This window comes from Anser brachyrhynchus (assembly GCF_964034855.1).
Source record: "Anser brachyrhynchus genome assembly, chromosome: 1".
In the NCBI taxonomy this organism is placed as follows: domain Eukaryota; kingdom Metazoa; phylum Chordata; class Aves; order Anseriformes; family Anatidae; genus Anser; species Anser brachyrhynchus.
The window spans coordinates 83,564,524-83,580,872 of NC_137694.1; the positions used below are offsets into that span (position 1 = coordinate 83,564,524).

At 36.1% G+C, this 16,349-nt stretch overlaps 1 protein-coding gene across 4 annotated transcripts in view; it reads right to left on the bottom strand.

Moving 5' to 3' along the window:
* Window positions 1-16,349, bottom strand: part of ROBO1 (roundabout guidance receptor 1) — a 702,920-nt gene that overhangs the window by 2,522 nt on the left and 684,049 nt on the right. For all 4 annotated transcript variants that reach the window (XM_080587354.1, XM_080587355.1, XM_080587357.1 and 1 more), the window contains 4 exons: window positions 15,944-16,192; window positions 11,908-12,317; window positions 9,689-9,841; window positions 1,042-1,350 (listed from right to left, as the gene is read on the bottom strand). In XM_080587354.1, the coding sequence (XP_080443480.1) occupies window positions 1,042-1,350; window positions 9,689-9,841; window positions 11,908-12,317; window positions 15,944-16,192 (1,121 nt within the window). The remainder of the gene's footprint in view (window positions 1-1,041; window positions 1,351-9,688; window positions 9,842-11,907; window positions 12,318-15,943; window positions 16,193-16,349) is intronic.

Below are 16,349 nucleotides of genomic sequence, written 5' to 3' on the forward strand. Positions count from 1 at the left end.
CAAGATTAATGCCCACTCCATTTCAATTTATGATACCTGGTCTGTGCTCTATAAGAAAATGAAGAAGAAAAAAAACCTTGCATTATCTTTTCAACATGACCGAGTAAGAGAAATGACAATACATACATGATATTCACTAGAACAAGGACTTCACTGCATCTGAATATTACAGCCTATATTTCTCAAGCTGGATTTGAAACAAAATTAGCAGGATGGATCTCAGTGCCATCCTCAAATGCAACCTTCTAATACCTTTTCTCTACAGTAATTCACTGTAATCAATAACAATCTCTCACTAGTGTACCCTTTTAATGAATTTACTACCCAGTCAAACCAATACTGACCCTGCACACTTTCTGGAAGAAAGGACCAGGTGTTTGTATGAATTTCTGCTGAAAGTCTTAGTGATCACTTGGCAAATTCCAATAATCATGTTCCATTCCCTAGTAATCTTAACAACTTCCATAAAAAAAGATTACATTGATCAGGTCTGATAAATATAATGCCACGTCAGTTACTGTTTATATCTAATGTGTCACTACTGTGGCATTCTTATTTTTAAACATGATGAGGTATAATTCTGGAACTTTTCTCCTTTACAGATATTAGATGAAAACAGGCCAGGTGCCAATTCTTTGGTAGAAATATTTGCCTTGCACATCAGCTATCTGACTTCACCCAGTTCCCTTTTAAATTAGACTGTAGTTAGATATAACTAGATTCTTAATCCATGCTAGGATTCAGAATTCAGGGTGAGGACATTGTTCCTTATGACTCATAAGGAATATTTCTTTTTGGGCTTCTTTGGTGTTATCTTCAATATACAATGGATGTATATGGAGTGTAAGGTAGAAAATTATGTTTTTCATATGGTTGCATTTTATGTGATCTGTATTAGTACTGTATATCGAGAGATAAATGTTTACAATTCTGCAGATCTAATTTTATTCACATTGGTAGTGTGTGAGACCTAGGAAGAATTAGCCTCTTCCCTATGATCAACACACAGTACTTCATTAAATCCAAAACATGCAAAATAACCTTGAAGAAGATGAGTTTTTGCTGGTGTGCCTTCTCGTTTTGGTGTTTTATTTCCTCGCAGTTTCCCATCACTTTGCTGTTCCTGTGATTCTCTCCGCTCTCCTGAATTTGTCCGCACATCTGAATGCTGTCTCCCATCCACCCCGTCCCTCCCCTTGTAGCTTGCTCCTTTCCTTTCTGCAGATCTGTCTGTCCTCGGTTCTACAGAAGCCAGTTTTGGCAACATGACAGGCCGCACCTCCAGCTGTGATTTGGACTGAGCAGTTGGTGATTTTATAGCTGGAGGTGGCACAGGAGGGGGTGGCAAGTCTACAAAGTTAGAAAAAGAATAATAATTAAAGTGACATCACACATTAGTAAAATTAGAAATAATATTTAACTTCTGCTGAAGAAACAGATGCTCTATTTATTTTTAGCCCTCCCTCTGCCCTTCTCTCTCCACCCCAAGAAATATTATGTTACTGTTACAACTGCTGACAGGTATTTTTCCAGACCCCAAGCTTTAATAATGCAAAATAAAGACCTCTCAATGCCTTTTTGAATTACAGTATTTGCTTAAAAATCATTACAAAAAAAGCTGTAATAATCTTTAGGCACTTAAGTATCAGCACGTCAGTTATTATCTTTGCTGGTATTTACCATTTTGCTAAATCCAACCAACAACACACCAGTTTTCACTACAGTTATTCAAGATCTTCAATGTACTGAGGGTTAAAACAAGTTGTCTGGGGATTAAGAGTGTACAGACATGCTGCTGATATACGTAGGGATAAACTGTATTAATTATTGCATTCATCTATTGCTTTTGTCTATTTTCAAGATGATAGATTAAAATATATGTTTGTGATATCTGAGTGTACGTCATGAGATTAAAAAAACATTCAATCAAAGAAGTAACAAGTTCTCAGCAAGAATAGAAGAAAGTAAGGATACAAGAACTCTTCAATTTGCCCCTTAAATTAGTACAGTACACATTTCACTTAGTTACATTTTTCTATTCCTGTAGTAAGACTTAAAACTAGAATGTGTAAACTGTTCATCTGGATATAATAGTGCTCTGTGGAATACAAAATGTGAAGAAAAAAGATGTAAAAGTCAAACAGGGAAGCAACAATATAAAAGCCGTTCACAACAAAGCTATAGGAACAAATTACATGCATTTAAGAGAAAAAAAGGTTAAAAATAGGGAGATGGGAAAGATGTTTCTGAGGTTAATACTCTCAAATGAGGCTGCTAAGAAAAATGAACAACTCTGTTAATTAAAAATTATTACTTCAGCATTTTGTAATAGCAAGCATTCATTCTTTCCACTTCCACAAAAACCTTGGAGCAGCTGTGGTTTTTAAACAGCATCACTACATATAAGCTAATTCACAGTCTATTCAAGAGAGCATCTCAACTGAAAACTAACTAAATTGGCCCAAGAATAATTGCAGTACTCCTGCATAAGAAAAAAAAATAAAATAAAAAGGAATCTAACATATTTGTATAAACTGGGATATGGCAGACGGCAGAAATTTCCAAGAGGTTTTCCAGGGACACAGCACAAATGACTTGATCTAGCCACGCTGAAAGATGTAGCAATGCAGAACTCAATACTGTATGCAACATTAGTAGGCACCATCCTCACATTAAACTGGTGATATTAATTGGAATTGCCCTTGACCTGTTTTAAGTAAGACTGGTAATTTTATCAGCTGTCAACTGGACTGGGATGGTGAGGAAGAAAGATGTCATGGAGTACATTCCCTAAGTTTGAGCATACTTCTGGTAAATGAGATCTGTAATATCATTCTTGTTGCATTAACTCCACTGTCTTGGTAAAACCAAACCACCGAACAAAAAAAAAACCTCTGCTTGTTTTAATATTTGACTTGAATAAGGGGCCAAATCCATTTTACAAGAATCTTAGAATCATAGAATCATAAAGGTTGGAAAAGACCTCCAAGATCATCTGGTCCAACCATCACCCTACCACCAATATCACCTACTAAACCATGTCCCTAAGTGCCAGGTCCAACCTTTCCTTGAACACCCCCAGGGACGGTGACACCACCACCTCCTGGGCAACCCATTCCAATGCCTGACTACTCTTTCTGAGAATAAATGTCTCCTAATTTCCAACCTAAACCTCCCCTGGCGCAACTTGAGGCCATTCCCTCTAGTCCTATCACTAGTTATCTGCAAGAAGAGGCTGAACCGAGCTCCTCACACCTTCCTTTCAGGTAGTTGTAGAGCGCAATGAGACTCCAGACTAAACAACCCCAGTTCCCTCAGCTGCTCCTCACAGGACTTGTGTTCCAGGCCCTTCACCAGGTTTGTATCCCTTCTCTGGACATGCTCCAGGGCCTTGATGTCCTTCTTGTACAGAGAGGCCCAAAGCTGAACACCGTACTCGAGGTGTGGTGTCACCAGAGCAGAGTACAGGGGGACGATCACCTCCCTGGCCCTGCTGGCTACACTATTCCTGATACAAGCTGTTAGCCTTCACTGGCCATCTCCTTTCCTTCTGTTCCTTTTACCTATGTAAAAGTTGGACAACTACCTATATATTCTTTGCAAATTCCACAGGGTAGCTTGTTTATCAAACGTAGGCTGTTTGCGGAACATCAGTTTTAAAGAACAGCTAAAGGTAAATGTTTGAATACTGACACATACTTTGAAGAATCTACTTAACACTCAACATTTGCAGAGGGTATAAAGAAAAAGCACTGTCATTTCCAAAACTTGAAAAGACATAACATAAATTAGTTGGGAGCCTGCATATACTAAGTGGATGAATCAAAATAATTTTATTTAAGTAGCGGAAATTATTAAGACTACAAAGTAAGAACAAAGGCAGATCTGTGGGCAATGGATTGGATTTATTCATCTGAGGAAACTGTAAATATAAAATGGAGAGGCAACTTCTCATTCAGTAAAACATGAACAACAGATTTTGGCAAAAAAAAAGGTATAGAATCAGTTAAGATGCATTCCTTTGTCATCCACAAGTCTTTAAATGTTGTCTATGGTGATGACCTCAGTCTAATACACAACTTTAGCAATGAAACTCTGTAACTCCAGACATCAGGGTAGCACTCAGACCTCCTCCATTATGCATCTAAAAGTGCCTTGTGAGCTCTAGCTACAGAAGAGCAAACCAAAACATCCTCACTGCACTGCCCAGCCCAGCAGATGCTGATATTCACTATGTGCCTCCAAGTTCGGACATTTGGATCAAAAGCCTCCATAGCCACGTGAGCTTAAGCATCAATACATACTCCAAAAAATGTTGGTCTTAAGAACTATACATACCGATACAATTCAACATCTAGGATTGTGGGAACCCTGTCCAGGACCTCAGTATAGGGCGTGATACATTCCATGAGAGCCCTGTGCGCCAGACCGTATCAGGTCCAACACAAAGCATATCAAGCACAGTAATTGTTCTTCAAAAACAAAGCTGGAGATGGTGATGACCATCTTTTAGCAATTATAGAACTTGCTCAAGATTTCTTAAAAAAGAGTAATGACAAACGCTGACTTAGCCCGAGGAGGTTCAAACTATGTTTTCCTTTCTCAGCAAAACATCCTCCTTATAACATGTCTTCTCTCAGAAAAGGACACACTCCACACAGGTGGAGGAAGATATTCAAATTCTGAATCTGTAACTCAGAACTGTAGGGTTCTGGAATGACAGAAGTTCATGCAACATCTTGTATCTTACATTCCCCATCGGCTGTCTTTATTAGTTATTGGAGCACTGAATTGCCTTTCTGTTGAGCTTACTGATACAAAGGGAGTTTAGGTACTTAACATCAGCTTTTTCAGTCACTTTTGGAGCTAGTCTCCAACAGCTCTGGCATGTCAATGCACTGGCTGAGTACCAAAGGCAAGGAACCAGCATCTTTCCTGTAGCCTATAAAATATAACCTGGAAATACTGTATTCAAGAATCTTATCCAGCTACACAGGACAGTGAACAAAGTGGTGTTAAGTCTTGACTGTAGAAAGGAAAGATGCATTGATATAAAAAGTTTCATAAAATAGCAGTAGCTCTATGGTACAGTAATAACTACAGAAAAGTGATATTCTCTTTTGAGAACATTTTTGCAACCTGCAGGGAAACTATAAAAATCTTCATTATAACAGAGTACTCCTTACTGAGAAGGATTCTGAGGAAAAAAAAAATCTGAGGTCAACACTATTACACCTCTGTGGAATTTATTTTAACAGCTCAGATCACAGAGAAAATCCAGATTCAATCTGCCTCCTCTAGTACAAACTGGCACATTTCTTATTGAAAGAAAAATGGAAGCTTCCATTGTAAGGAATAAAAAATAAATCACAGAGCAACGTCAAACCAATATAAAGAACTCAGAAGTATTTGGTAAAGGTCAGCCATGCTCACGTTTCATTCATGTCTCTTTATTATTGTTGTATTGCTTCCCACCTGGAAAACAAAAAACAAACAAACAAACAAAAAAAAAAAACAACCCACAAATAAAACCAAACCAAAAATTAATGGATGCCATTTTATAGCATGCATGCTCTACAGGGGAAACCCTCCATATATGTCTTTTGAAATGACTGATGACTATTTTCAAGAAGATTCTAAATGAGAACAGACACAGAAATCATGGGAGAAGCAAAACATCACTGGGAAAAAATAACCTACTAAGCTAGTTTTGCACTGAAGTGGAGAAACTACAAATAAGCACAAAAAGATGAATTGTAAGTAATGACAAATGAAGGAAGCAGGCCTTATTAGACTTTTTTTTTTTTTTTTTTAAGTGCCATCAAACTGTAGATTCCTACAGTCATATTCTGAAGAAAACAGCAGTGTTATATAGATTTGATGTAATACTTGAGAAGGTAGAGTACTGCATAATTATGCAGGCATGCAAAACTCAAGATTTTTCTTGACTTAGTGAAGCTCTCAGGTAATTTAAGATTCTTAGATATGTAATAACTTCAGCTAATATTATTCATTTACTGAAGTTATTTTCATGCTCCCTCTTTCAAGAAACATGACCCAAACTATACTCAATAACTGGGTGAATAAATAGACACAGCAAAACCCAATATGACGTACAAAAGTAGTAGGCTGATATTATTATTATTATTTTTATTGCCTGTATGTATATTTACATGACGTTTTTATCAAACCAATTTTCAGTCCACAAAACCTCCCTCAGTAACATAATCAACATCTGCAAACATCTGAATCAGAAGGACTACTAAGAGACCAGATATACAAAAAAAAAAAATTACTATTCCATAAGAAGCTTGTTCTTCATAGAGATAAGAAATGCCTTCCTACTTATTTTTTACCCTGCTGAAATTTGTGTGGAGTAGATTTTTTTGTACTGCACAGGCAGAGGAAGGCATTGGTACATATGATGTTGGCATGCATAGTGGCTTACATTTCAAAGTGGAAATTCAGGTAAACATCTGGCAAACATTAAATTGCCTTTTTTAAGAAATTCAGCTGCCCTAATGTCATGTCATTGATAGCACAAATACCTCAGTTGCAGACTTGAACAGTTAATTGTGAAAACTTTAGTATTTTTCCTTTGACACCGAGAGACTTAAAAGAGAATCAGGACTTAAAATCTCATGTGAACAGTGTCAATGGTGTAATGTCTATTGAAAGATCTACTGAATCTAAGCAACAACAAAGGACTTTTATCCTTTTATTTTTTTAATTTGCATTTATCTACAATTCTGAGGATTGTAATTACTGATGAATAAATTCAAGACAGTTCATAAGAGATTATCAAATACATTATTTTTAAAAAAGACAAAAAATATTCTTTTAAAATTAGTATTAAATCTAACATGTAAGTAGGTGAGATGAGGTTGACAAGGTGCGTACACCTGCTGGTTCTCGTAATATACCCTTAGTAGTTAATTCTCTAAAAGGCTAGATGAAGAGCAATTAAAAATTCATACATTTTAATCCTTACCACCTACTGAGCAAAGATTTTTAGCAACAAATATAGAGAACATTTTACTTCCTGGATGACTGTCAAAGAACAAAACAACCGAGTTAAAATCCCATCCCACATAGAGTAGAAACTAATTTGAACTAATGCTACCAGAGAATACAAAATTGCTAATAAAGTACAGGATAGATCAAAGAGCACTCCTTTATTTTTATTTTTAAAAAGGGGTTAGAAGTAGACCTTGTACTGCTACATTAGTAATAAACATACTTTCAGAAATGCCTGTCCCTTTCCTAAATCTTGCTGTATCAAGACAAGAAATACAGAATTTTATAGGATGTACATACATTGCTGCTGACAATATTCTTAGCATTTCAACTGTTCATGCAAAGACTTGATTTATTTATACATCCTTTTTGTCAACTAACTACAAATTCTTTCTAACAGGTATTTCATGAAACTGATAGCAAATACTAATTTAGGCAGTCTGGAAATAGTAGAAAATTATTTGTATGTGAAAGTAAATTACATTTTAAAGGCCAAGTAAGTAATAATTTAATGCATTCTTCTCTTTTTACTATTTAATGACTCTAGCCACCAATAAATGCTCAAATGCAGAATATCAGCTTTCCTCCACTACAAACATGTATGCTCACCCACTGAGGAAAAAAAAGAAAATCTTTTTTCTATCAGGCACTCCTTTGTAAAAAAGATAAGTAACATTGTGACATCAAGCCAATAGAGAAAACCTAAGTAGATCTGGGAAAGGTCAACTGTGCCCAAATGTTTCACTCACATCATCATATCACTTTTCTCCACTTAAGGAAAACAATTAGTAGATGTTATTTTACAGCTAACTCTAAAAGGGCAGTATGCTAGCTGTGGTTATTAAAGTGAATGGTTATAATCTTTAGTAAGGTTCCAAATATGCTTATGTAAATTGATTGAGGCAATAAATAAATAAATAAATAAAAATAAAACCAAACAAGGTCTTCAACCTTTGAACTGGGCTTTATTAGTTCTGCAGAAATTAAAGCCATAATTTGCCATTCTCTGAATGACCACACTGTATTGCACATAAACCGGTTAGCGGAAATTCTCATCTAATTAGAAAATATGCTGAAGTAAGCACTCGCTATGCAACACAAAACAAATATTGATCACAATTGTCAAATCTGTTGCAATACCTAACCACAATGTTCTATGATTTAACTTTGTATAATTACTTTCACAAAAACCTGTCATCAAATATAGCTCCTCCTCTTATTTATTCCTGTGTTAGAAGAAAATGTCCACATAAAGCTCCTGTTCAGATTTTATTTCTGATGTGTTGTGTTGATATAAAGGTTTGAAGCTCAGCCAATTATTCAGTTAAGAGCATTCTCTTCTAGATAGTGAAAGTGGATAAAATGTCCATAAAATCTTGCAAAAATGCCATTACAAGGGTATCATAAATGTAACATTTCTGGGACAGTTTTGGGATTTACACCTTGTGTTGTCCTTTCACAGGAGCAAACATGCACACAACCACTGTAATAACCTCTTGAAATCAGATAATATTCCAACAGCTCAGTCTCACTGACAGAAGGGGCCTGGGTGTAAGCCAAGAGGCCCAGGTGCACTGTGTCATGCCAGTATTTAATGCAGTCTAATATCAGATAGATGCTAGTGAGAGAAAATACTCAGAATAAAGTGCAGATAATAGCACGGACAACCACTCATTGCTAAATTACTTCTGCTCATCGTGCTGTGAGCTTTGTATTAAATTTTTTCGTCAAGTGGCAGGAATCATACAGAGAAGTGGTTCGAAACTCCCTTCTAGTAACCCTGGATAAGGATCTATAATATTAGGCTTTCATATGATAATGGCAAATGATGCTCCTCTTTGAAAAATTTCAGCCTGGTAATGAAAGTCCTAATCAGATTGTTGTTGCTGAGAACCAGGAGGTGGGGAATGATGCCTTTCTTTCCCCTCCCCCCATTAGCAAATTTAGCAAACTTGACAAGATGGGTTAAGTCTTTGAGAATTTATCTTACATGAATTTCCAACAAAGCCCTTGGGTTGTTTTATAAAACTGGAAGGTAGTGGTTTAATAAAAGCTGCATCACCTGAGGCATTTTCATTAAAGGCTCTCTCTAGACAACATCATAATGTTTGCATTATCCTTCTGTGGTCCCAAGAGAATACAAGCACTACCTTTTCAGCAAGAGTTGATATTGTGTGTGAAGACATGAGAGAAGATGATTAGATTTTGCTTCTACTCACAAAGTAACTGCTTGCAAGAATGCTGTGGTCAGGATTAAAATTCATCGATCTGTGTTGTCTACCATTTGCATGGTAAATTGTTTCTTAGAGGAAAAAATAAGTTCTGAAGGTCTTAATATTTAGTCATGGGAATGATGATTTTAATCCTAACCACGCATTATTCTCAATGACTGTACTATTTATGCTATCTGGGTTCTTAAATAATGACAGTAATTAGCCGATTAGGACACTACAGAAAACAGGTGCAAGGCTGTGGAGTGGAAGCATCAATGTACAGTATTAAGGAACTATGGCATTTAAAATGATTAATCCGTTCAGTGTGTTTAGCAACAGGAAACACAAATCACTGAATTCTGAAACATAACGTTATATCTGTGGAAAAATTTCATACACGCACAGAATGCATATTTAGGAAGGTTCACTGATGTTTTCACCCGTTTCGGTGGACTCACCATCTGTGTAGACTTCTCTGCGCAGATGTCCTGGCTGGTGCTTTTGCTTTTTGGCAGGTCGGACCTTCTGTATTACAACAGCACTCATATTGCTGTCAGTAGACACAGGGCTGGTTGGTCTAGGACAGTGTGATGCATGAAAATGTCTACGGCCTGAAAATTGTTACAGAACAACAGCTATTATTTTTCTCATGCAAAATAAGATATTTCATGTTTGCTCTTTTTTCACAAGAACTATATAGCTATATGGCACTTGAAATTGTAGAACACTGTTAGTACTGTCATCCTTACTGTAATCAGTTTTTGAGTGAGACATAACTAAACAGAAACATTTGCTACCCTGTTAACAGACAGGCTGGCTTAGTTTCACAGAAATTATCCAACTGGTTTGTAGTGGTAGCTCTTGCTCCAGGAGTCTGAGATCCATACACAGACAGGCTTCCAGCCCAGCAGGCTTCTATAAGCAACAAAATGTTTCACTCTCAAAATGGGTTTCACCTCCCCTGGCTTGGAAACTGCAAGTTATTGAGTCTCTAGCAGGCCTTATCTACGGATGCCCCCAGCACTGCTTTGAGTGAGTTACTAAGAATGCATCAGGGATATATGACTATCGTTTTACCACAGTTTATTTGCAGTTAAGAAGTGTCACATTTGCAGGATGTGCAGTCAGGTACAGATAATATCAATGCATAAAAGTCACTGTATAGCATGAACTTGACTGTTAAAAGACCTTTTCTAAATATATAAATGTACACACACACACATATATTTATACGAATGTATATGTAGAAAACGGATGAAATCCTGGCCCCATGGGTATGAATGGGAGTTTTGCCACCTACTTCAGTTGGCCAGGATTTCATCCAGAATTACTAAATTACCTCCCCTCTCACTCCTCATGATGAACAGCTGTGTGGAAATGAAACAAAGGACTGTTAACTCAGAGAGGATATGAGAAATGAGAGAGGAATGTTGCAAATCCGTGGAGTCAGTGCGGACACAGTTGTGACAGCATCCCTCTCCTCTACGTTTGGCAGTTTAATAGGTTTGGCAAAATATTCACAGATCTGTTTGAAACAAGCATTATATACTGTGGTATTCTTGTTTCTTAGACAAAGTATAACAATAACTATCAGGCCTAGTCAAGCTACTGATTACCAGTATACAGCCAGTATTACCAGTAATCAGTATGTTGTAAAGCATAAATATTTCAGATATTGTATTTCATACCTCCAATGGTGATTCGGGATAAAAAAAGAAGAAACATGCATATGGCCTTGCTACATATTCATAATCTATTATCTAAACTGTAACTAATAACAGCTGTCAAATTAAGAAATCATCGCAAACTCAGTTCATCTCAATAATACAGCAATAAGAGCTTGAATAGCATTCTCCAAAAGATAATAATGAAATATGAAATGGAAAACAAATACTTTTTTTTTTTTTTCCAAATGCAGAGGAAATAAGACTCTGCAAGTTTAATATTTATATGGACATTTCAATACACAGGGATTAAATCTCTCATGAAGCGAGTCTGGGAGCCTTACACTGAGAAAAGGACAGAATTTTGTAATTTTTTTTTCCTTAACAAAAACAATCCTTGTTAGAAAAGAACTGACTGGAAACTTTTCTAAAAGAGTAAGGGAACACATAGTTAAAATGAAAGTGTCAAATTTTTGAAACTATCAGTATTCTTTTTTTCCACAATTCATTGTCACAGGAAATATTTGAATCTAAAATGTGGCAGTAATTTAAAAAAAAAAAAAACAGTCATGAAGGCAGTGAGCTTGGAGAAAAAAATATCATAACAAAATTTCTCATATTTATCCTTATCACTATCTCCAACTAAGTAGTTTTATATAAAACAATGGTTTCCAAACTTTGCTCCACAGCTTTGTAAGTCATGCACAGCTAGGCAAGACTGTACTAGGCTCATTCAATTCTGGCTGGAAATCCACAAGCAGTGTTGAGGTTTGGCAACAATCAATGAAACCAAAAAAATTAGGAACTACTTATGTAGAACAATACAGAGCAGCAATTTATTTGAACTGTTTCAACAGAAGTCCTATTCTGCCTCTTCCACTACTGTGGAATTGACACCCCCCAAATTTCTAAAAGTGGCAAGAACAAAAGGAATTCAGGAAGTGGTTGTGGATAAATACATGTGATAATGGACCTTTTTTTTCCTTCTCATATCAAATACAGGAACGACTCACCTCCTGCAGCATCCTGCATTTGACGTCTGGCTACTTTCAGGCCAGCGTATTCTGCAGCTGCTGCAACAGCCTGTGCAAAATCTGCATCAGTAAAAAATGATCCATCTGAAGAGCTAACGCTAGACCGCCCACTTGAGATGTTATCTTCTTCAGAAGCTGAACCCCAGCCATTGATCATGGACCCTGTTACAGAGCTCTCCAGATCCCCAACACTTGAGGCAGGTGTCTGCTCAAGGCCACGCAAAAGGAGTCTCCTGTTCTGCATCTTGGCAACCTCTATATCTGCCTCATCCTCTTCCTCTTCTGGTGCATCAGTATCCATATCAGAGACCAAGGGCCCTGAGATATATCCATAGGTATGTGGTGGAGAGATGGGCCTTGGAGGGGGTGGAGGACTCACAGGCTGACGTCTGCATAAAAATACAAGGGTAAGAAAGAATTAAAGTAATACAACATAAGCGGAATGTAACATAAAGGAAAAATAGAATGAATTGATGAAAATATGCAGCACTGATTTTAATGGAAATCAGCTTATGTTGCATAAAGTTCCTCCTGTTTCCTAATGCAGCTCATGTACAGCTAGGGGAAGAGGTGGTTACATGACTATTTTAAAAAAAAATTGTGCACACTTGAGAGTCTGAGGAAAAGATTTGTCTGTAGAAGATCTAGAAGCTTGAAACTATCAATCTCAACAGATACCTCTATCCAGACAGATTGCTCAATAAACATCATATTCCTTGCACCCATCCCAATGATTCAAGAAGATTTTTAAATTGGTATAGGTGGTAATATAAAAAAAGAATTATCTACTGCAATGTTAGGTTTTAAGGATACCAAATTGCATGTAGATGTATTGTTTAATTTATTTTGAGCTGAAATCATCAGTAATGATGTATCCAACTTAAAGAGGCAATGTATTAGATATCATTACATCAACATTCAGTTTATTTAAAACTTCTCTCTGAAGTCCCAGGTATTAACACTGTCAATAATTTATCTTTACAGGGCCACAGGCATGATCTTTAATTGCCCTTTGTCTCGAAGGAAGAAATACTTTCTGCACCAATAGATGGAATGTTGGTCTTGTTTACCAGGAAATTCTATTTCAGTCTGCTTTGCAGAATTTCCGAAGTAATTTTCCTTTCTCAAAATTCTCCCTTATTATCTCATTGACAGGATGCCGACTTTAAACCTTTTCTTTTTGGCAGGGTGACTTTTTTTCTTTTAATAAATGGAATAATTACTAATTTTAAAATGAAAATTTAGCAAGGTAAAACCTAATACTTTGTTGCATGAGCAAGCTGGAACCTCCCTGGACTGAATCATCTAGCCACTGTTTTGCATTTGCTATATGAAGCACTAAATGGAATGAAGACAAGGTCAGTTAGCAATATATACCAATAATCATTTCACAAAATAAAAAAAGGACAGAAAGCCATTGCTACATGGGAAGCTCTAACTGCCTTTGACTAGAGACCTTGCCCAATAAAGTTTTACTGCCTTAGTTTAATGCTCTTGTAACAACTGTCCTTGTAACTATTTGTCAGTCTTCCTGTTCTCTAGATTTTGGTATTATGAGACAGGCAACTGATTACAAAATATGACAGGATTCTTGAAAATATAGCTTGTGCCAACCTTTAAGAATAGATTAATACAGAGCAGCTGTTCATGAGCATATAGAATTAACAATACTTGGTTCACTTTATCTGATGCAGTGGTTCTTGCTTTAATAGTGACATCATGTCCTATCCCAACTCTGACATTGACATCTTCTGCTATCTCACTAAGTCTTTAGGTTTTCTTCTACTTGACCATTTTTCCAAAGCATGAATTTCAGTTTGCTATATATTTTGCAAGCCAAGCAGACAGAGAAATATTACAGTACCCAATCACCATCACCATCCGAATCATATTCCAGAAGCCTGGTTCTTATAAGAAATTGAGATAATATTCAGCAGGAGCACAAAGTAAAGCTAATAAAAAGTATGGAAAATGGTATTTTAAGCATTATTTTGACTACAAAATCACCATTTATCAATAAATAAATAAATAAATACAGTACAATACATAGAGGTAACACTCAGTGCATTCTTAACTGGAAAGCATTGTCACACCATACTCAAAACAGAAACCTCCTTCCAGAATGGGTGACAGCTGTTGAGAACAGTACATCCAACTCCTATGTAGCAATGCCATGGGTCATATCAACACGATTAAATGGAAAGGATAGTCACCCAAGACTTGCCAATTAAGTAGATAGAATTATGTGCATTTTTTTTTTTTTTAAACTGATGAGGTGGATTGTATATAGCAAAGAGAAAAGAAAGAACAGTTGGAAAAGTAAGAAAGATAAGAAAGCCAAATTTACTCACTAACAATTCTAAGACTTTCAGAAAAAAAAAAAAGACAACCATTGTAGGTAAAAACAAAATAAAGACAAATTTTATTTATTTCCATCTACTCAATGATAAGTTACATGCCCTAGGAGCTTAAACTGCAACATCCTCCCCGATAAAACTTGACCTTCTTCCACTACTTTTGACAATATTTATTGTGACTAGACTTCAGCCACTGTGGTGAGAGAACTTCCAGCTTTCTAGGCAATTGTTAGCTGGTTATGCATGTTTGCATACATATGCTTCAATGTCTACTGCGTTCTGTAGGTCATTATGTCTTGCTTTCCAGAACATGGTATCTGAAGTTCTGGAAGGTCACTCACTTAGCATTTCACTTTCCCATTAGTAGACAGCTAGTTTAACTTCTAAATAACCCTGAAAACAGATGTTCTTAAAATGGACACTTGTGTGCACTTACATAATAGGGTCAGTGAAAATTACAGAAAAATATTACTATCCACTAATAAAAAGAGTGATTGCAAAGACTCAGGAGGATGGAGGAAGAAATAGAGACACAGTACAAGAAGTGCTACCATAAGGACTAAAGCAAAGCACAACAAAACATAACATGACAAAGCAGACCAAGTAGAAGTAAGCAATAAAAGTAAAAGCAGTTATAAACCCTTTATAAGAAAGGTTAATAACTACTACTTACTTAAAAAAGACAAACAAAAATGAACCAACTTTTCGAAAAAACATTCTGGAAAATACATCTGCAAATGTCCCGTAAGCTAGTAAAATCAAAAGTTACAGAAAAAGTTCTTCTGCTCAGGAAGATCAAATTTATTTCATCACAATAAGCCTGCAGTTTTCTAAAAACAGAAAATATGACTGGAATATTACAGGTAAGTTGGTGTAGTTATGATAATAAACAATGTGTGCAAACCACCGGATAAAATAAAAAAAAAATAAAAGGGAATATAATTTTGGATGCAAAAGCTGTATTTTATTACCAAAAAGCAAGGCAAGTAAGCATACACATAAAAAGCCTTATTCGTAATTCAGTGGAACAGAAGCTGTGAGAGTATATATGCAAAATAGTTTGTATTAAAAGCAACTCTGAGAAGAAAAAAATTTCCCTGTAACAAATATCTATCTTTATTAATGTTGGTCATTCCTTTAAATTAGAGTAGGTGGAAATGTTAAGAATTTTTTTCAAGCAGTAATTTACTGTATTAGAATTTATGAGAGGAGGAAAATCTATAGGTTATATAAATTATATATTTATATATATTCATACATATGGGTGACAAGTTAATTGCACAGTTACTGTGAAATAATGCATGCTATTTTATGGTAATAATGCAGTAAATCTATTGAAAACAATGGAACTGTAATTATATGGTAAGCTGTGTTAACGATACCACTTTAATATCCTGATGACTGTGAATTTAACTTGTGTCAGCATTGTATGTACCATAAAGTGATATACTGCATTTCTTTCCATGGTATAATAATAAAACAACTTAATTATATATTTCTAAGGTTACAAATACCTCTAATGTTCTGGATTGGAAGTTAAATATTAACAGAATAAATATCACGGGGAAAACCTTGACCTCACTGAATTCAAGAGGAATTTTCAGTGGGGACAGGATGACTTTTGTCACATCTCTCTCACTACATTTGCATTGACACACCTCCGGTCAGGCTGGTGTTGTATGTGTCCCAGATCCTCCTGACAGTCCTGTAACATGGGCTGGAGTTCTTCCTGGGGAGAGGGAGTGAGAGTGGCAGTTGACTGATGGCTATAGGAGACAGCGGCTGGAGAGGAAGCAGCTCCTCGAACAGGTGGAGTAGGACCTCGCTCATCTTCCTCTTCCTCTAGCTCATCCTGCTGCAGATACATCCTCGCAGGTGGGACTGGACAAGGAATTTCTTGGTCATAGCTAAAATTATTTTTTTTAAAGAAAGTAAGGACTTATTTTTTCACTGTGTAATTGCATATCTGATACATACATAAATAGCCCAGAAAAAAAAAATATCATTGTTATATGTGCTCTTGAAAACAGCTTAGTAAGGATGTAATAACTAGATGTACATCAC